This window comes from Pseudorasbora parva, chromosome 6 (assembly GCF_024679245.1).
Source record: "Pseudorasbora parva isolate DD20220531a chromosome 6, ASM2467924v1, whole genome shotgun sequence".
NCBI classification, from domain to species: Eukaryota; Metazoa; Chordata; class Actinopteri; order Cypriniformes; family Gobionidae; genus Pseudorasbora; species Pseudorasbora parva.
The window spans coordinates 17,596,193-17,616,196 of NC_090177.1; the positions used below are offsets into that span (position 1 = coordinate 17,596,193).

At 40.8% G+C, this 20,004-nt stretch overlaps 2 protein-coding genes across 5 annotated transcripts in view; one reads left to right on the forward strand and one right to left on the reverse strand.

Annotated features, from left to right (window-relative positions):
* Nucleotides 1–10: 10 nt before the first annotated feature.
* asxl1 (ASXL transcriptional regulator 1) overlaps nucleotides 11–20,004 on the reverse strand; it is a 222,858-nt gene continuing 202,864 nt past the window's right edge. Inside the window, exons 1-13 of one of the 4 annotated variants that reach the window (XM_067445915.1) lie at nucleotides 16,608–17,148; nucleotides 10,443–10,525; nucleotides 10,148–10,150; nucleotides 9,925–10,042; nucleotides 9,180–9,333; nucleotides 7,978–8,051; nucleotides 7,113–7,197; nucleotides 6,390–6,509; nucleotides 5,287–5,453; nucleotides 5,087–5,183; nucleotides 4,856–4,961; nucleotides 3,837–4,749; nucleotides 11–3,715 (exon numbers count right to left, since the gene is read on the reverse strand). In XM_067445915.1, coding sequence (XP_067302016.1) covers nucleotides 686–3,715; nucleotides 3,837–4,749; nucleotides 4,856–4,961; nucleotides 5,087–5,183; nucleotides 5,287–5,453; nucleotides 6,390–6,509; nucleotides 7,113–7,197; nucleotides 7,978–8,051; nucleotides 9,180–9,333; nucleotides 9,925–10,042; nucleotides 10,148–10,150; nucleotides 10,443–10,525; nucleotides 16,608–16,664 — 5,007 coding nt within the window. In that variant the 5' untranslated portion in view covers nucleotides 16,665–17,148 and the 3' untranslated portion in view covers nucleotides 11–685. Of the gene's footprint in view, nucleotides 3,716–3,836; nucleotides 4,750–4,855; nucleotides 4,962–5,086; nucleotides 5,184–5,286; nucleotides 5,454–6,389; nucleotides 6,510–7,112; nucleotides 7,198–7,977; nucleotides 8,052–9,179; nucleotides 9,334–9,924; nucleotides 10,045–10,147; nucleotides 10,151–10,442; nucleotides 10,526–16,607; nucleotides 17,149–20,004 lie in introns of those variants that run through there. The other 3 variants (XM_067445916.1, XM_067445913.1, XM_067445914.1) reach the window with 3 other exon arrangements.
* Nucleotides 17,580–19,887, forward strand: thap3 (THAP domain containing, apoptosis associated protein 3). The gene is made up of 4 exons (XM_067445897.1): nucleotides 17,580–17,850; nucleotides 17,955–18,150; nucleotides 18,241–18,411; nucleotides 18,495–19,887. Exons 1-4 carry the CDS (start codon nucleotides 17,777–17,779, stop codon nucleotides 18,714–18,716), a joined length of 663 nt encoding a protein of 220 aa, XP_067301998.1. The 5' UTR covers nucleotides 17,580–17,776; the 3' UTR covers nucleotides 18,717–19,887.

The following is a 20,004-nucleotide window of genomic DNA, read 5'->3' on the forward strand; positions in this document are numbered from 1 at the left end:
AAGAGGAAAATACGCTCACTTTCAGCTTTATTAGATTTGAATACTGTGCTTAACCGCCAAGTACAGACTGGACTTCACTTTGGATAAGAAAATAAAAATGGAAACAAAAAGAAGAGTGAAAGCACTTACAAAATAACAAATGTATTTTCTTGTTTAATGATTAAAAAAATATTTCTTTGCAAGACATTACACAAAATTCTCTTAAAGCTCTTCACGGAGAGGCATCAAGAGAAGAAAACAAAAAGGAACGCCACCATTTTCACACTGAACTGATGACTGGTGTCAAGTAGATGAGGTAAATGTTTTGTTGGAGAAAAAAAAGGCACAATTTACAATCGACCGTGCCAAGTAAATTCACGTAATAATACCAATAATAATAACAATATCATTATTATTGTAATCATAATAATAATAATAATAATAACACCATAACAACAATAGAAAAAATATGCAACAAAAATACAGACTGATTTTTATCTTACAAGTAATATTCCAGCCCTACTGTATTGCCTGGCCCATCAACAAAAAAACTGGCCCGTTTAAACACTGCAGTGTCCTCATCCTTTGCTCACAAGAGTCCAAGATTTCCGGTGGTATCCAACCACTGGCAAGGGGCTAGAATTGTCCAGAGTGGTCAAAGTATTTACTCTGACCAGTCGCCTCAGTTGTGAGGAGCTGCAACAAACTATCTGACAACCAGACATGACACGCACAGTTTCGAGGGACCAATGCAATCGTCGTGGCAGAAAGCGCCACAGCCCTGGCACATGATCATAGCCTTAAGTCGGCAGGAACACTTGAGAGCCACTTCTTCTGCAGCACTGTCCGCAAATGCCTGAATGCTAAGCGTGGCGCTCTGGCCTCCACCGCTGCTGACACTCACACGTGGCCTTAGCTGCAGTACACCATCAGCTAAACTGCGGGAGAAGCCGCTACCATCCACCACAGACACATTAGCTGTGTAACTGAAACTGGATGAGGACCCTCCGTTGCCACCGCTCTGCTGCAGTTTTGGTAGCTTGCTATATAGCTGGTAAGGGAGACTGGAGGCAGATGAGGAAGGGGAAGAGACGACAGGAGAGCAGGTGTCTGCTTGGCGGGCATATGGATTTTTGACTTGTTCCTTTTTGGCCATTCTGACAAGAGACATTTCCATATTTAGCAGTCCTTCCATAGCTCCACCACCTCCATGAAAACTGTCCAGAGGCTCCTTTTTGGTTATTACAACAGAAGTATTGCCACTGATAGGAGCATGTGAGTTTTTGGTCAGAGCTTGTTGGCACGAAGGGCGCGAGGAGACTTCATTCTTTACTGTAGCTACAGGAGAGAGCTGTTGCTGATACGTCTGATGCTGAGGTGGTTGGTGTTTGCTTGGGCGCCAGTTAATCTTAACAGTAGGTACAACCTCAGACGGACAAAGGTCGCCATGTGGAGGTGAGGGAGCATCAGGTGCAGTTCTGCACACTGACTGGGAGAGATTGTTAGGATGCTGTTGAAGGCCAGTTGGCCTCTCCGGAGTTTCACCTCGTGGAGGAAGAGGTCCAGGGTGCTCTTTAATGACAGCTGATTCATAAACTGGAGCATTCTGAGAGTTCATATCAATTGAGGTTCTAGCAGAGGAGTTTGATGGAAGTGATGTTATAACGGGTACTGCTCCTGGGTGCACTGCACCACCTGGTTGTGGTGGAGAACTAAACTGAACATGAGCAGATCTTGGGCTAGCTTCTTCAAACAAACATGCCATTCGAGATGGAGCAGAACCCGGTGGGGAAGAACCGAAGTTTCGACTAGGTCCAGGAGACACTCGAATGGATGGGGCTCTTTGCTGGAAGTCAGAGACACCAGTTTCTATAGGTCCTCCTGACTCAGACGGGCCTCTAAAACGTGGTCCCAGATTTCTTGGAGGTTGACGACTGGCTGAGTTACCTGCAGGGGAACCTGGAAGTCGATTAATTTCAAGCTTGCTGACTGAGTGAGGCTGGGGTAAGACCTTCTCTAAGGGTAGGCTACCTTGAAGAAGTTGGGTGACAAGAGGGTTGTTGGCCTCTACAGAGGAAACTGGTCGAGATGAAACTTGAACTCTTCGGCCACCTGGAGGACCTGCAGAATTTTTTAAAACAAAATCTTCTCCAGGACCTCTGTTTACAGGTTTGGTATCATCCTCTGTTGAAACAAACAGCTTTGCACCATTGCCATTAACATTCAGCCGTATATTTCTGCTTTGGTCCCTCTCTGCCTGTGCCAGGTAAGCTTGCACTTGGGCTTGTGAGGGCGCAGTGATAATCTGTTCCTGAGCATGGTTTATAGGATGGGGATGAATTATATGCTGCTTGTGGGAATGAATGACTGGCTGGTTTGTCACACCATTAGGGAAGCGAGCCTGAATGACAGTTTGGGTATGGTTGGGATTGGATATATGGGCCTGTATAACTGGTTGCTGGTGCTGAGGAGGATTCAGTATTGATGAAGTCAGTCTAATTGAGGTCTGGATGACAGGTTGATTCTGTGACTTTGTATTCTGAGCATGCATGCCATTACTATTCATCTGGGTTCCAGGCCAATCCAAGGTGTCATCCTCTTGGGTTTCATATTCAAAGTCAGATGCTGTCTCTGTTGAATCACTGTGTGCTCCAGTGTCTTCCTCACCAGCATTACTTGGTAGACAAGGTAGAGAGCACGATTCATATTTACCATCAGCATCACTCCCTCCATTACTATGTTCTTGTTCTCTTATGGAACGCTCTTCACTACTTTCTACCCATCCATTTCGGGCTGTAACAAGTGTCTCTTTGGGTATTTTCAAGTCTGAGCCATGCTGGATAACTCCAGTTTTCCCTGGGTGAAGCTCATCACCATTCTTTTCACCTTCCCAGGGTTGAGAAGAAGCTGCCAAGGTCCTGATGACATCCACACCCTGGGCACCAAATCTTGGCAGCGAGTCTGGTATAGAGGTGGGCACTAAAGAAATTGCATCATTTGATGCTGAGCTGCAAACAGGAGTAGTCGTTCTACTCTCACTGGACTCCTCCTCACCTCTCCCCTCTTGGTGACTACAAAAAGACTCTGGTTCACTTGGCGTAGGCACTGGGGTGTCTAAGGTCTGCTCTGAGGTTTTTTCACTTGGGCAGGCAGTCACCTCTTCCACTCCACAAATCTCCTCCACCTGGTCCTGGGAAGCAGGGCTGTCGGTTGCAGGTGGTGATAGCGTGAGTGTTTTCGGAGACTCTGATGTTGGTAGAGATGGGTTTGAAGACACAGAGGAGGGAGATGGTTCAGTCAGTGGGGTGGAGGTTTGAGGCCTGTCTGCTGAATCTACACTGGACAGCTGTAGTTGTGCTCCAGACGAATGAGAGCTCGAAGGCGATTCCTGCTCCTCCAAATCAACTCCTCCTCCTCGTCTTCCTCCTCCTCCTCCTCCTCCAGGTTCAACGGGACCTGGGTGTTCTCTCGAACGCCTCCCGCTGGAGCGATCCGGTATCCCAGTACCACCCCCCGGGCCGCTCCCCCCAGGCCCTCCCCCATCCCCAGAGGCTGCAACAGCAGCAGCGGCTTCTCGCTGGGCACGGGCTTGTTGTGCACGGGCCTTGATGTCCGCCAGGGTGCGCGCCCCTGTCCCAGAGCGCCGCGACCCTTCGTTGGGGGGGACGATGCGGGGACAGATTTGGTACGTTGGCGGCCCCTTGACCCAGGGCGGTTTGATCCGGGAGAGCTGTATCTAGGGAGTGGGTAGAAGAGAAACATGCATATGAGATAAGGTTTGCATTCATGGAGATTGTTTTCAATTACATGGAGGTTTAAAAATATCTAATAAGAAAAGAAGATGATGTCCAACATACCCGGATTGGCGGGACCTTGGGCTCCTCTGTTGTAGGTTGTGGCTTTTCTGAGTGCACACAGTCAACTGTGTTACGAAAGGACTGACGCTCATCCAGCCGCGCCCTTTTCTCGGGAAAGCTGGTAAAGGCCTGGGACTCGTCTGGCCTTCTCTTCTGTTCCTTGAGCTGAATTGCCGGACTTGATGTGGCGGGACTGGCTGCGGGACTGCTCTCCCTGCTGCTTGCACCAGTGCCTGCTGTGCCAGTGGTGATGACAGAAGCCCCATCATCCAGCGGGTCGGTGGCAACAGCAGCAGTGGAGGAGGAAGAGGAAGAAGAGGAGTCTGAGCTTGCAGCAAAAGTCTGCCTGTCTGAGGCAGAGGAGGGAGAGGAAGAAGGCGATGATGATGACGACGTCGAAGAGGAGGAAGAGGATGGCGAGGAGGTGGATGCAACAGCTGGTTCAGGTACTTCAGGCAAAAGCCGTGTGGAGGCTTCTGGTTCATCGCAGGTTGAACTTGTAGATTCTGGTGGAGGCGTGGGTACAGGAATGGGGGAGGGGACTGTCTCTGCAGAGAGGTTTTCTTCTGGAGCTTCCAGTCCAATGTCTGTTTGGAGGACCACCTCTTCCTGAACTGCTCTTGCTTCAGGGACTGGTGATGAAACTGATGGCACAACATCTGGAGTTGCAGTGCTCTCTGTTGTTTCTGCTGGAGGTACAGCAGCTGTTGTATTTTTGCAAAGTGAGCGTCGAGCTCTACGTCTGAGGTCAGCCCGTGAACGGCGTCTGATGCGGCCTTCCCTCCGTCTTCTTCCAACACTTCGTCTCTTGGGTGTAGCCACTGTAGCAGAATCAGAGTCTAGAACTGCACTGGCAACATCTCCAGCATCGCTCATTGTGAGCTTTAAGGACTCTTCTCTTGTCAAGCCAGACCTAAAGAAAAACACAAAACACAAAATAAGATATTTTAATTTAACATTAATAAATCAACGCAAGCAGTTTAAGATTAAAAAAAAGAAAAAAGAAAACCCATTTGAACCTTTGGCCATGGTACTCCTCAAAGAACTTCTCTTTCCAAGCTTCTACTTTCTTCTCCTTTTCCATCTCTTGCCTGAAGCGGACCTGCATCTCATGAGTAAACTCACCTTCAAGAACATAAAGACATATTTCCACTTTATCCACCAATATAGTAAATTACCTAGAGCTACTTGTCTTGGTCAGTTTCTGTCATTTCTTTTCATATATTACAGGTCAATAGTAAAAGACTCACCCTCAGCTAGACGCTCTTTCCAGCTCTGGGAGGCATGAGTGAAAAATTCATTATTAAGGGCCGAGCTGCTTAGCCGAGCAAGGCCATCGGGGCCAACCTATGCATTACAAGAATGAAAATTAAGTGAGAGAAAAAAAAATTAGATCATTTATACAATTCTAACAATTAAACAAAAATTAAGAATTCTTTAAGAATTATACCTGTCTGTCCACCTCTGGTAAAAGCTGGAGAAGTTGCTGCTGGGAGTGAGAGGGAAAAGCAGCAAAGGTGCGCGTGTTGATGAGAGCACGAATGTTGGTGTTGACCAGGATGGAGCCTGGAGTCTCAAAATCCACTTCCACTCCTCCTCGATTCCTCTTCATGGGACCTGCAAAATAAAGTCTTACATTGAGTACACATGAACATTTCTTTCATGAGACCTAAGAGTATGTGCAGAGAAGGGGCATATTTAAGTAATATCTTAAAAGCAGACTCTGGTTTACATTCACATATATTTAAGTTTATGAATATATGAAGTGCTCGTAAATCTATATATTCTGGGGGTGTTATACTAGAATTCTAATAATGCACTAACAAGTCTTGTTGGAAGTATACATGAACCAATGATACATCCATCAGCTTTTACATTATCATCAGGTGAACATTACATCAGCTAATGCTGCAATTAACCAAAATCATAATGGCTATACATAAGCACACTAAAAAACATGTCTATAGTTAAAATCTCTTAGCCCGAGTCTACAGAATAAAAGGTACACTGACACAAATACTGACAATATTTTTGTTGCAAATGACAAACCATGGTTTGAACTCTGCTAGACTAATGAGGTTTTAAATTAGGCTTGTCCCTCTCAGGTAAAAGTAATTAAATGAGCTGAAGCAAAGGAATAAACTTTGGATTCCAAACTTGCACAGATATCGATACCTTTAATTTTAGAAGCTTAATCATTTAAGTCAATTTTATTAGAAGTCAAAAACACAATTATGCACTTTGAGAAACCAGCATGACGAAAGAGTCACATAGCAACCTATGTCCTTCACTCAATAGCATCAGGACAAAAATGCATTTTTTTTTGCATGCACCCATCCACTGCAAATAATAAATGAACTAAATGGCCTTAATTTCTGGTTAGAAATAACTGATAAAGAAACATTTTCATTAGATTAACAAACTTAGCTATTCACTCACTCAGTGTAACACCTGGAAAGAAGTTAATTATTGATGTTGTGGGGGACATTGGTGAGAAAGGGGCTTAGGGGAAGTAATTAATACATGGGGGTCCTTGGTTTTCATCCTCTGTACCTGAACGAAGACCACGTATGCTCTTGAAGTGCTGGGTGCGTTTCCAGCCCAGCTCGGAGCGGGCACGGAGAGTAGGGCCTGGACCCCCCCTAGAGCCTTCCCTGCGCCTCCCCGCTGCTCCTGAGGGTAAAGGTGGGGGGAGGATGGAGGCTGGTGAGACTCTCTTGAGAACGAGTGAGTGTGGGTAGGGCAGCTGAGGCATGAAGGCTAGTGGCACTAAAGAGGCCAAAGTGACAGGCATGTGCGTGAAACACAAAAAGTCAAAGGGACGGATATCCCAAGGCACAGAGACAAAGAGGAAGAGGGGTGAATGGATATCTCTAAGGCACAAATGCAAAGCAGATATCCAAGGGGAACAGAGCAGGGCTGACAGGACAAACCAGAAACACTGCTTTCACACTGAGGGGTATTGACGTTCAAGTGACAAAAATGCCAGTGGCTTCAAGAAAAGATGCTGTTTTTAGTGCAAAGTTAACCAAGAAAAAGAGGCGGCGGCTGTCAACAGGAGGGAACTGTGGGAAAACAGCCCTTGAGGAGACTGCACTATAATTGATTAGAGCGTCAATGTGTAAAATTACAAACACTGTCAGGCCACTCAGATAAAGAGCATCCACAGTCAGAGGAAGCAGGTGTACAAACCACTGTAGAGTGGGGGTGGAGGTGGGGGAGATACAGAAAAAAAGTGGGGTGAAAAAAGTGAACAAGAAAAAGAGCCATTATAACCTGATGGGACGTGTTCACCGTTGACCTTGAGAGGAGTGAGCACTACACGAGGCATCATCACAGCTTTCTTCCTCTGTCTCCCTGACTGTAAGAGATAGGAGAAATAATCATGAGCACATACACACAGGTCCTCCGCAGAAATGGAAAATAACAGTATGCTAAGAGGAGAATTTAAATGGAAATGTTTGACAACGTTGTTAGATTATTTAAAAGAAAAATGTATGCAGGTACAAAGAATGCAAAAGGAAAAGACAAGGTGTAACTGTCTTGGAGATGAGTGGGCCTTTTCAGTTCATTCTCTATGGGAGCTGAGCAGCTGGCCTGAGCATGGGATTGTGGGATTAACAAGGAGTAAGAGCGTCAAACTTCAGCTTTATGCAGAAAACATTCAATTTTATGCAAATGAGAGGAAAAAAGCATGAAGGCAATAATAAGTTTCACAATCTGTTGGTTAGCACTGTGGTTTCTTCTGGAGTCGGTGCTTAAAATCACAAACACATGTAACTGCATTTACTGAAAATGATCAACCAAACCAGTGATCTGAGGATATATTAAAATAAAGAAATCCCTGACTTAAATGATTCGCCTTTGTCATGAGTCATGACTGATGTTGTCAAGTTATCTGTGGGGTTTTCTTGATCCGACTCAATGTCAACTTTCTGCACTTCACCAATGACTCATTTTCACATACTGACATCATGTATTCAGCTGCATTCCTGGCATAACTAGTGAACTGAAGAGGAGTTGAGTGCTGTGCATAAGGATGATGGTGAGATGGAAATCCATGTTTGGAGGGTCCTGCATGTAAAAATTAGTTATGAAGGTGATTGTTCATTGTAAAGGTGAAGTTAGGCACTAGAGGTACCTGAGAGGAGCGACTGAGTCTTGTCTGTGGTTCTGTGGAGCAAGAGGCACTGGAGGAAGTCTCATCCACAGATGCTGGAACACAGAGGAGGAAACGAGCAGAACATCCATCAATAATTTGACCTCAAATTTAACAATTTGTACTTTAATTTTGTTCATGTGTTCGAAAAAAACCCAATTATTTTAACTTTTTTTATTATTATTAATACTGAGTGCTTCTACTTATAGTTGCTCAACAACAGTAGCAGTAATTCAATGCAATTTCATATAGGTTATTCACAAACACATGACATGGGCATTGGTAAACACTTCTGTGTCCTTTATTATGTCTTGTTGGCTGATTGTTTGGTATTGGGAAGGGGAATAATCATATTAGGCTGTATGGTGATTCCAGTTTCTCTTTCTTAAAATGACAATTAAGACGTGTGTTATATCATTTAAGACTTTCATGCATTTGCTAAATTTTATAAACCTTAGACATTTTAAGACCCTGTAAGGCCACTACTTCCTGAGCAAAAGATAAGATATACATTATGATAACCATGTTAAACTTTCACATACAATTTATAATTAATGATAAGTAGTATTCAGCATATACTTTGCAATAGGCATGCAAATATTCTATTCCGAAAAACTTGGGGTAATCGCCATATGCAGAAGAATAACAGATGCCATAAAAATTATATTTAATTATGGAAAATGCATTTTAAATGGAAGAATAGTAAATACAGCTATTTATCAGGATTCAAAATAACATTAAACCACATCTACCAAGGAAAAAAAGTTTTTTTTCCTTCTTCACATAAACATGTAACACGGAGCAAACGTGAAATACATTGTCACTTCCAGGCATAATATTGCATGTATTTTTTCACGCCACACACAAATACATGTTCTAAACCACTCTCATCTAGGTCACTGCTGGATGCGTCATGTGCGGCAGTATCCATGGCAACACACACATCCAAAGCAAAAAAGAAATCAATGTCTCTCAGGCACTACATGCTTCTTAAGCTCAGGGCATTTAATGCTCATCACCATTTTGAATCAAAGCTTTTCTTAAAAATGAAAAGATGGGGCCTCTACTTTTCAGCTCTTTTATACGCTTCTTTAATTTATAAGCCTGTTCCACTTACTGGAAAAGAGGCTGAATGAATCAATTCTGGGGAATTTTTTGTTTTTTAAAGAATGAAGTCCACACACCATCATTTTCACCACTAGCAGCAGCCGTCTCTGTGGAATCACAGCTTTCCTGCTCTGCTCCTTCAACTGTTGCTGTGGTGGAAGCTGTTGGAGTGCCAGTCCCATCTCCAGACTCATTCGCTGTTGGGCTCTTTGTCCACTGAAGTGCATTTTTCTGTAGACGTCATTGGTACATACAGACACAGGGCATGTAGCTTTTTCTATGTGGGTATTAGAATCATAATCTGTTGCTACACCCAGGGTTCCTACACAATTTCCACTTCCAACAGCATTATTTCCAGCATTCTATTTGGTATATAGTACCGTCATCTGTAAATATTTTACATTTCTGTATTTTTTTTATTGGTTCTTGAAGTGATGATACCTTCACCTTCACCTCTGACACATCAGTTTGACTAAGATGATAGTTTGTTGGTTGCTGTTTTGAGTGGCATTTGAAAAAAAAAAGTAAAGAAAAAAAAACATTCAGGAGAGACTTGCTTATGATAAAATGTGTGCCTTAATCATTCAGTTGTGTTCAACAGTAACGGAATTCAAATTTAAGAATTCAAATTTCTTAAATTGTATATTTAAGAAAACTGAATAGTGGCAATTGTGTGGAAACACATTTTTCCATACTTATCCAGAGTTGGAAATTACTCAAATCAAATCCCATACTTTTCCAAACTGTGTAGGAACCCTGAAAACCACAGTGAACGTGGTTGAGGCATAGAAAGAATGCTAGAAGGTTTCAAGGATTCTCTACCTTTAGGGTAAACAGACTCATCCTTCCAGGCAGCTTGAAGAAAATACTGTTCTTCACTCTGTCTCCCCTGACCTGAGAGTGAAGCATAGTGACCAGGCAGGCCAGTGGAGCTGTGCCGCTGAGGGAGGGTGAAAGAGTGGTAGAAAATAAATGTGTCACTCAAGTAAGAAAGATTAAACTGTTTTAATGGTAAAGGTGGAAAATATAGATACATTTAACTTACCTTCTATATTGGGGAGAAAATGTTTTGAGAAAGAAAAACAAAATATCCCATTATAAAGATACTCCAATAAAGCAATCAATAGACAGTAGGGTGAATTCAGGGTGATTGGGACTTGAGGATCAACTTGATCAAGTCATCTCAATGGCAAAGTGTCCCAAACAACCTGAATTAATCATATTAATAATAATAATAATTTAGAAAAGTACTCATGAACAATGAAACAAATCTCAAGCATGAATATCACTGCTCAAAACAGAAACAGTACATTTATGTTTATGAATGATTTATACCAGACCTCATTTCTTTCAGCCCCTTTGTTTGGATGACATGCAGAATCTGTTTGGGTGTCATTGGGGCATCAGAGAAGTTCTCAAGAACCTGCAACGTCAAACAAAGCACATTTAGATCAATGATTTTTTAAATTTAGTATGACTATTTAGCGAGTTGTTCACGTGTGGAAAAAAATACATATTTAACAATGTGCTTATGATTAGTCTATAAAATTATGAGTATTCTATTAAATGGCCATCAATGAAATTGGGCAGGTTTGGGGTTTATCTAATCCCCATCAAATGCATTTCTATGGGGATGTTTATATTACTTTTTTATGTAAAAAAAACAGCCAGACATAGTGCAACTGAATGATCCAATATTTTTTTTTAATTATTATTAACTTGACACACAATTTTAAAAACACATTTTGAACAAGAGACTCAAAAACAGTTGAACTGTGACTGACAAAGACATCCACCTGTATCTGTATGGATGCAACAGCAATTTAAAGAGGATGAATACAACCTTTCAGTGAGGGTTTTTACAGTGAAATCCGCTTAACAGTTTAAGCACACCACAATCTCACCTTGCCAATTACAATACCATAGCAAGCAATTCATAGTCATTTTAAGACCACCATGCCAGTTTTAACAGAAGCACTCAGCATTCTTATTTTAGGTCTATATTACTGAGATTCTGCACAATGTTTCGGCAAGCATAACATCGAACTGCAGATGCTTGACACAGCGAGTAATTCCAGACGTACATGACAGGCTTTTAGCTTATGTGAAAAGTAGACAAAACAGACACTAACAGGAAAAATTATGTATCATGTGTGAAGGAAGAACATTACTCACAGAAAATGTGGAATGGAGGAAGAGTGTATTAATCATAATGCCATATTTTTAACATATCTACCCATTGATACGGAGCAAAACATTTCCACCCCGTTCTGGTGCACAAAAACAACTAACCTTCTGACCGCTTGGTGGTTAAAATGAGAAGCAGTAAACACTGCATCCACTTCCACTGTGCTCAGCTGAGCAGAGAACCAAGGACATTGAAACAGGAAATGGAAGAGCACAAGCTATAAAAGAAATACGCACTACTAAATTATATTATAAAACACCAGGTGCACTTCCTGCAAGGAAGCAGGCAAAAAAAAAAAGTCAAGCTGGGAGAACTACTAGGCCAATGTCAAGACAAACTTCATAGTTATTTATAACACAGTCCTGAAAAGGCACCAATGCTCATGCGTACGTAATGCATCCGAAAGGCGTGGCACATTTATGCATTGCTTCTGTTGAGTTTTGCCAGCCTGGTCTCTATTCCTCTCACTCCACCTATTTCATGGTACCATATTAGGGAATTTAACATTTAGTAATATTATACACTACAATAATTCATAAAGCAGGGTTAGGGTCTTTGTAATATGCATGCATTTAAAAATCTGTGGCTTAGTATTCTTGAAATCATGATGAAATGGAAGTGGTGACAGATCTCTTCTTCAGTACTGACATGCTGCCAAGTGAAAAATGTAGGGAGAGGGCTATCCATCAGATGTTGATTGGATGGAGGTACATCTAAATGGAATCTTGAAGTCAATTGTAAGAAGAGGCAGACAAAAATCATTAAAGAATCTGCCATTTCAATGGAACATCAAATTATGACATTTTGTTTGAAAATTATGCAGTCTTTTAAAAAAAAAAACTGGAACACGCATGGATGAATTGTTCACAACAAGACCAATAACATGCATTTAGAAAATAGATATGGTGAATTGTATGCTTTAAGATACAGAACTGGAGATGTCTGAAGCACTTGACACATATCTTGCAAGAACTAGCCAAGACTAAATCTGAAATATCGAAACCTTCATAATATAAATCTCTGGAATAAATGCACTACAGACTAGGCAAGGATTTAAAGTTACACACAAAATTATTGTGGCACATAATGGCTCTGAAGTCTCTGACGTGTCCCTTGTTCACAAAAACAGCCAATCCATTTGTAGAGTATGATATTAAAAGTATGGCATTAAAAGAGTAATGAAAACTAAATAAGTCATGTCTTTAAACACACCAAAAACAACCATACACTCTTACAGTCACCTGAAGGAACCCTTGTGAATGACAAGAAACACTAAAATAAGTGCAATGCTACACATTTCCTATTGCAACCAAGTGTATAACCAAGATGATCTGATATACATTGGCCTTGAGCCTTAGTATCTGGTTGCATCTGACTCCCAAAGCTGCCATTTCACACGGCTGCTTTGTTTCAAAGTCAATGCCGCAATGCTCTTTGATGCTTCTTAATCATTCATACAACTAAATAATTTAAAATACCTGATCGTCCTATAATTAATAAAACTGAAATTCCATTTAGTTCCATGAAATGCATTCAGTATATTAGGTTTTGAGTGTGCCCTTGTGCCCGCATCACCCCGAGAGCCTGTCCTGTCCCATTACTAAAGGCGAGGAACTGGTAGGTGACTACTCTTTCTGGTATACAGACATGCCCATACCTGCTACCAAAAACTCTATCACTGTGTGTGATACCTGCAAGAGAGTCCAGTCTTGAAATGTGTTTTGTTGGTATAAGTTAAATTGATAATATTCTCAGATTTAGATCACCAACAATACTATAAGTAAAACAGATATCTGACATGATATTCGTTTATTCAGATTTGGTATCACATTTAATATGAATTATAGGTTCTAAACTGTGACATACAAATAAATGATACAAGCAGTGGTTGTCTAGCACATCCCCACCCAAAACGACAACATTTGAGATCTCCTCTTACCAGATATCACGTCTGTAGCGTTATCCAACATTTCCATAACTTAATCTCAAACTAGCCATAAGCCAAATGACAAAAAATTGCCAAATTCAAAGACTGTCCGGTAGGTTTGGGTGGATCAAATTGAAGAGTGAAAGCTGTTATGATCACCTAAAAAAGCAGACAAAGACCCGACAGACATAATGATTGACCATACAAAATGTATCAAAATAAAGCAAAAACACTTATGAATTCAGCTGCACGGGCTTATTTTGTCTGTAACAGAGTTTCTAACATAAGGTCTGATAAGGGAGATCATTTTTATTCGGTACAGCCTCACAACATACAGTTCTGTTTCTGGTAAAGCAGTTTATAACAAACCTAAGCTGAAGATCTCTCTCTCTCTCTCTCTATTACTAATATATATATATTAGGGATGGGACGAAATATCGTTTGACAAAATATCGCGATACAAAACGTGACGAAACGCATCGAGGTCAAGGGGGTAATCTAGCGCTCGGAAAGCGTTCCACCCCTAGGGGCTGCCATTGCTAACCAAGCCATCACCTGCTGTTAGCATCCCATTGACTCCCATTCATTTTTGAGTCACTTTGACAGTGAATAACTTTACATCTGAGACGTTTAAAGACTCCATTTGTCCATTGTTTATTTCTAAAGAAACACGACAATGTATAAAAGGCTCCATTACCTTGTATCTTACACTATCGCCCCGCAGAAGCTGTTTTTGTAAAATTAGGCTAACGATTGCGTCATAACCAACGCGACCCTGTCGCACAGTTGAGAAATTACCGTATAGACCTGAGGAGACGCTCGCAGGCAATCTTTTACTGTCTATGAGACAGTCGGGGGGACGTGGAGACATGTCCTGGAGACTAGTCTGATAAAGTCAAGGGGGAAGAATGGGGAGAAGCCCATAGTGAGCCAAAAGCAACGGGAGAAAATATTTAAACAACGTGATTCAGCTTTCGCTTTCCACATCTACTAGAAGACTCACAGCTGTCAGACAGGAGGCCCACGTCACATCTACGTCGTCAAGCTCAGTCTGAGCCTGCGCAGTTCGCTCAGCCATCAGGAAGTGAGTGCCCCTAGGTTGACTTCATTATTTAGCCGTTGACGTCAATGGGGTCGCTGTGTCCATTTCTTTTACTGTCTATGATCGAGGTCGAAAAAAATGTATCGCGAAATAAAGATAGATGGCACTGCTGCATGATTTGCATAGAACGAGGTTGGGGTGCAGCAGCAAACATTAATAGGGAAAGAAAAGGGTTGACATTAGCATTAATATTCTAAACGAAAAATGCAGTTATTGCCTACATAAACTACCATATTTTCTGTTTAACTTTTATTAGACTCCAGAAAGAAAAGGGCATTTTTTCACTGAGCACATTCTCTGCAGTCTGAGCGCGATGCACTGCAGCTCACTCTCTCATGTCTGAGGTAAATCATTAACACCATCACCGCTTACAGTACACCTGTTTTATTGAACTAAATACATTACAATCGGCTAAAACGAATGCACAGGTTACTTTCCTGAACAAGCGCGCTCCCGAGTCCGTGTTCTTCACACTGTCCACGTGAATCGCGGCCCAGTCATGGGCCCAGTTCGGCGCGCACGCGCAAAATACCGGCAGTTCAACAGGAAATGCGGATCTCTTAAAGGGGCCGCACTTTATTCCTACTCGTGTAATATGGACCTCCTCCAGGTATGGTGTGGTTCTGGTTCGCTCACTGGTACACATTAACAATTTTTCATACGAACTTTGCCCTGTTCTGAATTAAACTGCCAGTGTAAAAACTCCCTTTATATTCTTAAAATGAGAGAAATCACTAACAGTTACTTACTCATTATTTTTAAGTTTAGGCTTAAGAGACATGAACAATTTCTTAGATAAACATATCTATGATCTTTGATATGTCTAGTCTTCATACTGTATTGATTATTATTGAATAAGTATGGTTTCACTAATAATAAATGTACATTTGCTTAAAGCATGCATATTTGTCCATACCTATGTTGATTAGAGTATTAAAAACTTAATTTAAACTTAATTTAAGATACATTTACAATTGCTAAAAAGGTGCGATTTAAAATCGAGTTAACTCATGACAATCATGCAGTTAATCGCGATTCAATATTTTAATCGATTGACAGCCCTACAGTGCCCTCCACAATTATTGGCACCCCTGTTTAAGATGTGGTCGCGGACTTCTAAAAATTCTTCTTTTTTTTTAACAACATAAACAACATAGAACCAAAATGCAAAAAAAGAGAAAAATCCTACCGTTCGTTTAAGTACATTACTTTGGTGGTAAAAAAAATCACAGATTTGAAAAAAATAAACATAAAATTTGATATCGTATCGTGACGTATCGTATCGTAACCCTGGCATATCGAGGTGCATCGTATCGTGAGTTTAAGTGTATCGTCCCATCCCTAATATTATATATATATATATATATATATATATATATATATATATATATATAAGTATTTGCAACAAGATTAGACAAGTTTTTCATTTAATTTGCAACAAATGCAACAAAGAAACAATGAAGATGCAAATCATATAAAAAAATCATCTTCCCAGAAGCATGAACTGCAGTATGTATAATAATTAGCATTTAACATGTAATATGCACTACTGAAGAATTTAATACACCCATTGACCACCACTGTGGAGAATAAAGGAGAAACCCTCTTATCATAATAGCAGATGCACAGCTGTTGTGTCTTAACACGATAAGAGACTAATAGTTTTGTAAATGTATACAGAGAGAGATATAAAGCATTAAAAATACTCAAAGCTCCTAATAAATTTCATTTTAGTATCCATAACTAACAAAGAATGTCAATTGATTACGAACTGGATAAAAACAGAATTATGGCCTACTATCTCAGCTGCTGCTTAAAACAAACAAGAAGCACAAATTAGTATCGAAGACAGACATTTGTTAAAACTGGTGTTTAATAACAGGCAAAGGTACCTCACTAGGTATTTTCAGCATTTTATTCAGCTCGCTAAAAGCAGCTCTGCAAACAAAGGGTCAAACAGGCAGAGCTGCTAATACGCTAGGCTACCAGCAAGGGATCTTTCATTCAAATGGGACATAAACACTAGAAATGTAATACTTATGTTGTCACGGTAAACACGGGCACCGTGTATTAAGAGTCATGTCAACGCAAATGTAATAGCCGGTTTATGAAACATCACACACTGTCTATATACACAAACAGCAGCGGCGGCGCCTGAATGTGTCCAACCCGACAACAGCTCGAGCCCAGCGCGAGACAGCTTTGTTCGAGGCTCTCGTACAACACCCCTAACCCCACGCACAGGAATTAAACCGCTATAATTTCCTAAAAATATATTAATATATTACCATACGAGCTGCCTCAGCCCACGTGCGCTCCTTCTTTCTCTTCTGTTTGTCCTTCATGTTGCCGCGCGGGTGCGGATTTCTGCAGCGGATATGAAACGTGTGCGTGATACAAGGCAAGCCCGCTAGCGTGCTAGGCTAGCTGGAAGAGCAAAAGGGTCTTTGATTCCTTTTCACCTCTGGTACTTGCGTAGTCGTTCCGTTTAAACTCGCACGCGTTTCCGTGAAACGGTTTGCAAATAAAGCGCTCGGTTGTTGCAGCAGCGGTGGTCCAGGGAGTTTTTTTTTGGTAACGTCTCACTGGTCAGATAATGGTAAACACAGACAGGGCGCAGAACAGGCGAGCCCCAGCAGCTTTTGGCATACTGCAGGAAATCCTCACTTTGGAATGCAAGACGAGGAGAACACAACAATGAGGTCAAAGGTCAAACACACTGCAGGAATGCAACACAAAAACAATTCTCCCCATCCCCCTCTTCTTCAGACGCTCCTACAGCCGCGGCTCATCTGACGCATCTGACGGGATGAGGCCACTCCCATTGTTATTTGCGGCGAGATCAAACGTGATTCATATTAGGCAGCAAGACACATAATAAAAACATTAGAATTATTTTTCCCCCTCTATGTGCACTACATGAAACGACTGAGACGTATTAAAGCGTTATTTAAAGTAAAAAAAGTCAAGGTCCTGTGGATGAACTGGACAAATAAATACATAATAATAAATGTTTAAAATATGGAAACTGTATTATGTTTGGCATGTTTCATTTTATGGGGCTTTGACATAGAATTATCTTTTAAAGAGGAAACTTTAATTAAAGCTTGTGTTGTGTCAGTTTATAGTTGATTATATGTATAGTTTTTTTTTTTTTTTTTTTTTAAATCAATGGATTAAGACGACTTGCGTTGAGTTACTAAAGTGCATTTGCGACCATTAGACTTTTATTTTGAAGGGCTTCAATAACGAATCACCGGAAAACATAACTGAAATATATAATTCAGTTCGTTTCAAGTATTGTTTTAGTGAAAAGGGAAATTTTGGCCCAGAGTGATGTTTGTTATTGATTGTAACAATGTATATTATTTCAAATAACAGCAACGAGTATGCTCATTTTAAAGCTTTTGAGACACTGCGGGGCTTTTCATAACCGCCATCTTTGTTCGGGGCAAAGATGCCGAAAAGTTGTTCTGCATATAATTGCACGAATAGGTACAGTAACAAGAATCCGGAGATCACGTTCCACAGGTAGGTAATGGTAAGTAGGTCATTGTCATGATGATCTGATGGCATAATATTAAAAAGGTATCCTTAATATATTTGGCAAGACTTTCACCATAATCCCATGTCAGATTCCCTTTCAGCAAACCATCGGTTATGAAACAATGGTTAGATAACATTGGACGTGACGACTTTCAACCACGGAAACACATGGTTATCTGTTCACATCATTTTACCCTGGACTGTTTCAGTGGTTTGGGCAACCGTAAAAATCTGTTGTGGAACGCAGTGCCAACTCTTTTTGTAGTCCCACATCAGGATGCAAAGGTAAATCAGGCCAAGGCTTTATTATTTTAAACACAACTAATACACAATGTTTTTTTTTCATCTGTCTCATTAGCATCTTTCTACCGTCAGCAAAATAATTCTAGGAAGAGGTTGAAAAGGGCTTTCAAATCTGCTGCTGACCAATGTGATGGCATTGCTACTGATAGGATGCCTCCTTTCACTGAGGAGACTCAAACTGAAGAGACGCAGGAGGATGCTCAACACTCCCACAGTAATGTAGTTTACTGTCAATACACAAAGGTGAATCTTTTATCATACAACCTACTCATATATCTGTGTATATACAATAGTTAAGCATTTAATGTTTTTTTTTTTTTAACCAGGATTTAGCTGCCACAGACCACACCTATGCCCTTTTGGATCCATGCACAACCAAAGCCCGTCTGTTTAACATTTTAGATGCCAACAGATGTCTACAGAGAAGGTTGCAGACCAAAAGCAGAGTTATAAAAAGAATGAAACTTAAACTGAAAGATGCTCAAAGAAAACTTCTGACTTTGCGTCGACAGCTCAGATATAGACACACACATCGCCAAAGACACTAACAGCTCCCAATACAGTGTGGCAGTGGCTCCTTGACCTAGTCAAGCAGTAATAAAGACCTCAGGTTGCACAAACATTTTTGAACTTAAAAGGTTTGAACTTAAAATTTTTGGTTATGGGAATGGGTTTATTGTGTGCAAAAAAGGTTTTTGGACAGATAAGTCCAATTAAAACTAAACTTTACTGTGCTTTGGTTTTGATAGGACCCGGACCCCCAATGTTTATAGATTAAATAAATATAGACACTTTACATTACAGTAAGGTCCCATTAGTTAATGTGTTTTATAAATAAAAAATCTGATTCTTGTGTACACCATTTAAACACAACACACATTTCTGTTGTTCCTTGATGATTTATTTTTAAAAATGACAGTCTATACTTGCTGCAAGTGGTAGGCCATTGGGAAAAGTATAACAAAACGCACCTTTGAACAAAACCAATACTCCAGCCAACAATTATAGATTGTCTTTTTTAACATCATTCAAATGGCAAGTGTGCAGAACGGACACATTTCATATAAATTATATTGCTCAAAAAAGAAAACAAAGAGGTGCCGTACAGCCAGTCTTTCAAATAAAAGATTAATCAAGACAGAAATGAATTAGCTTTTATAAAGACCCCAAATACCAAAAAGGCAACAAAAAGTTGAAATCAACCAAAGACTGTTATAAGGGTGTAGATCTTTCCTGTATGAAGTATGGCACTAAATGCAGCGATTAAGGGAGATTGAGCCTAAAAAAACAAAAAACAAACAGAGGATGTTTCACTATTATTCCTTCATCCACTGCTATTCAAGTCTTTGGACACAAGGTGGGAGACTAGCCCTACGTGGGATTTAGTACACAGTTCACATTCTGTTTCCTCAACCAGCACACATTGACAGTACCGGCATATTGTGTGCATTGGCCCCTTCAATTCCTATGACACTGCTGGCAGACATGGAGTGCGAGAGGTGGGCCTCCAAATATTAGACTCAAGGGAATGGGATGAAAGAGAAAAATAATGCAGTTGATTAGGCAGTCTGGGTTTTACTAAGAACATGCTTTGCCTCCTAAACACTGGCAAGATCATTTATTTAGAAGCCGGTGGTACAAAAAGTCAGACATAGAAAGAAGGCTGACAGCTGGGTTACACCAGGTCCTGTGGGATTTAATGAGTCGGATCAAGCAGCAATGGTTCCTATGTGATGTAATGAGAGTAAAATAGCTCTCTCATGTGAGTGCTGATTACAGGCACTGTTGTGGATCCATATTTGAAGAAGAGGGGCTTTGTTTAAAAATGGTTATGAG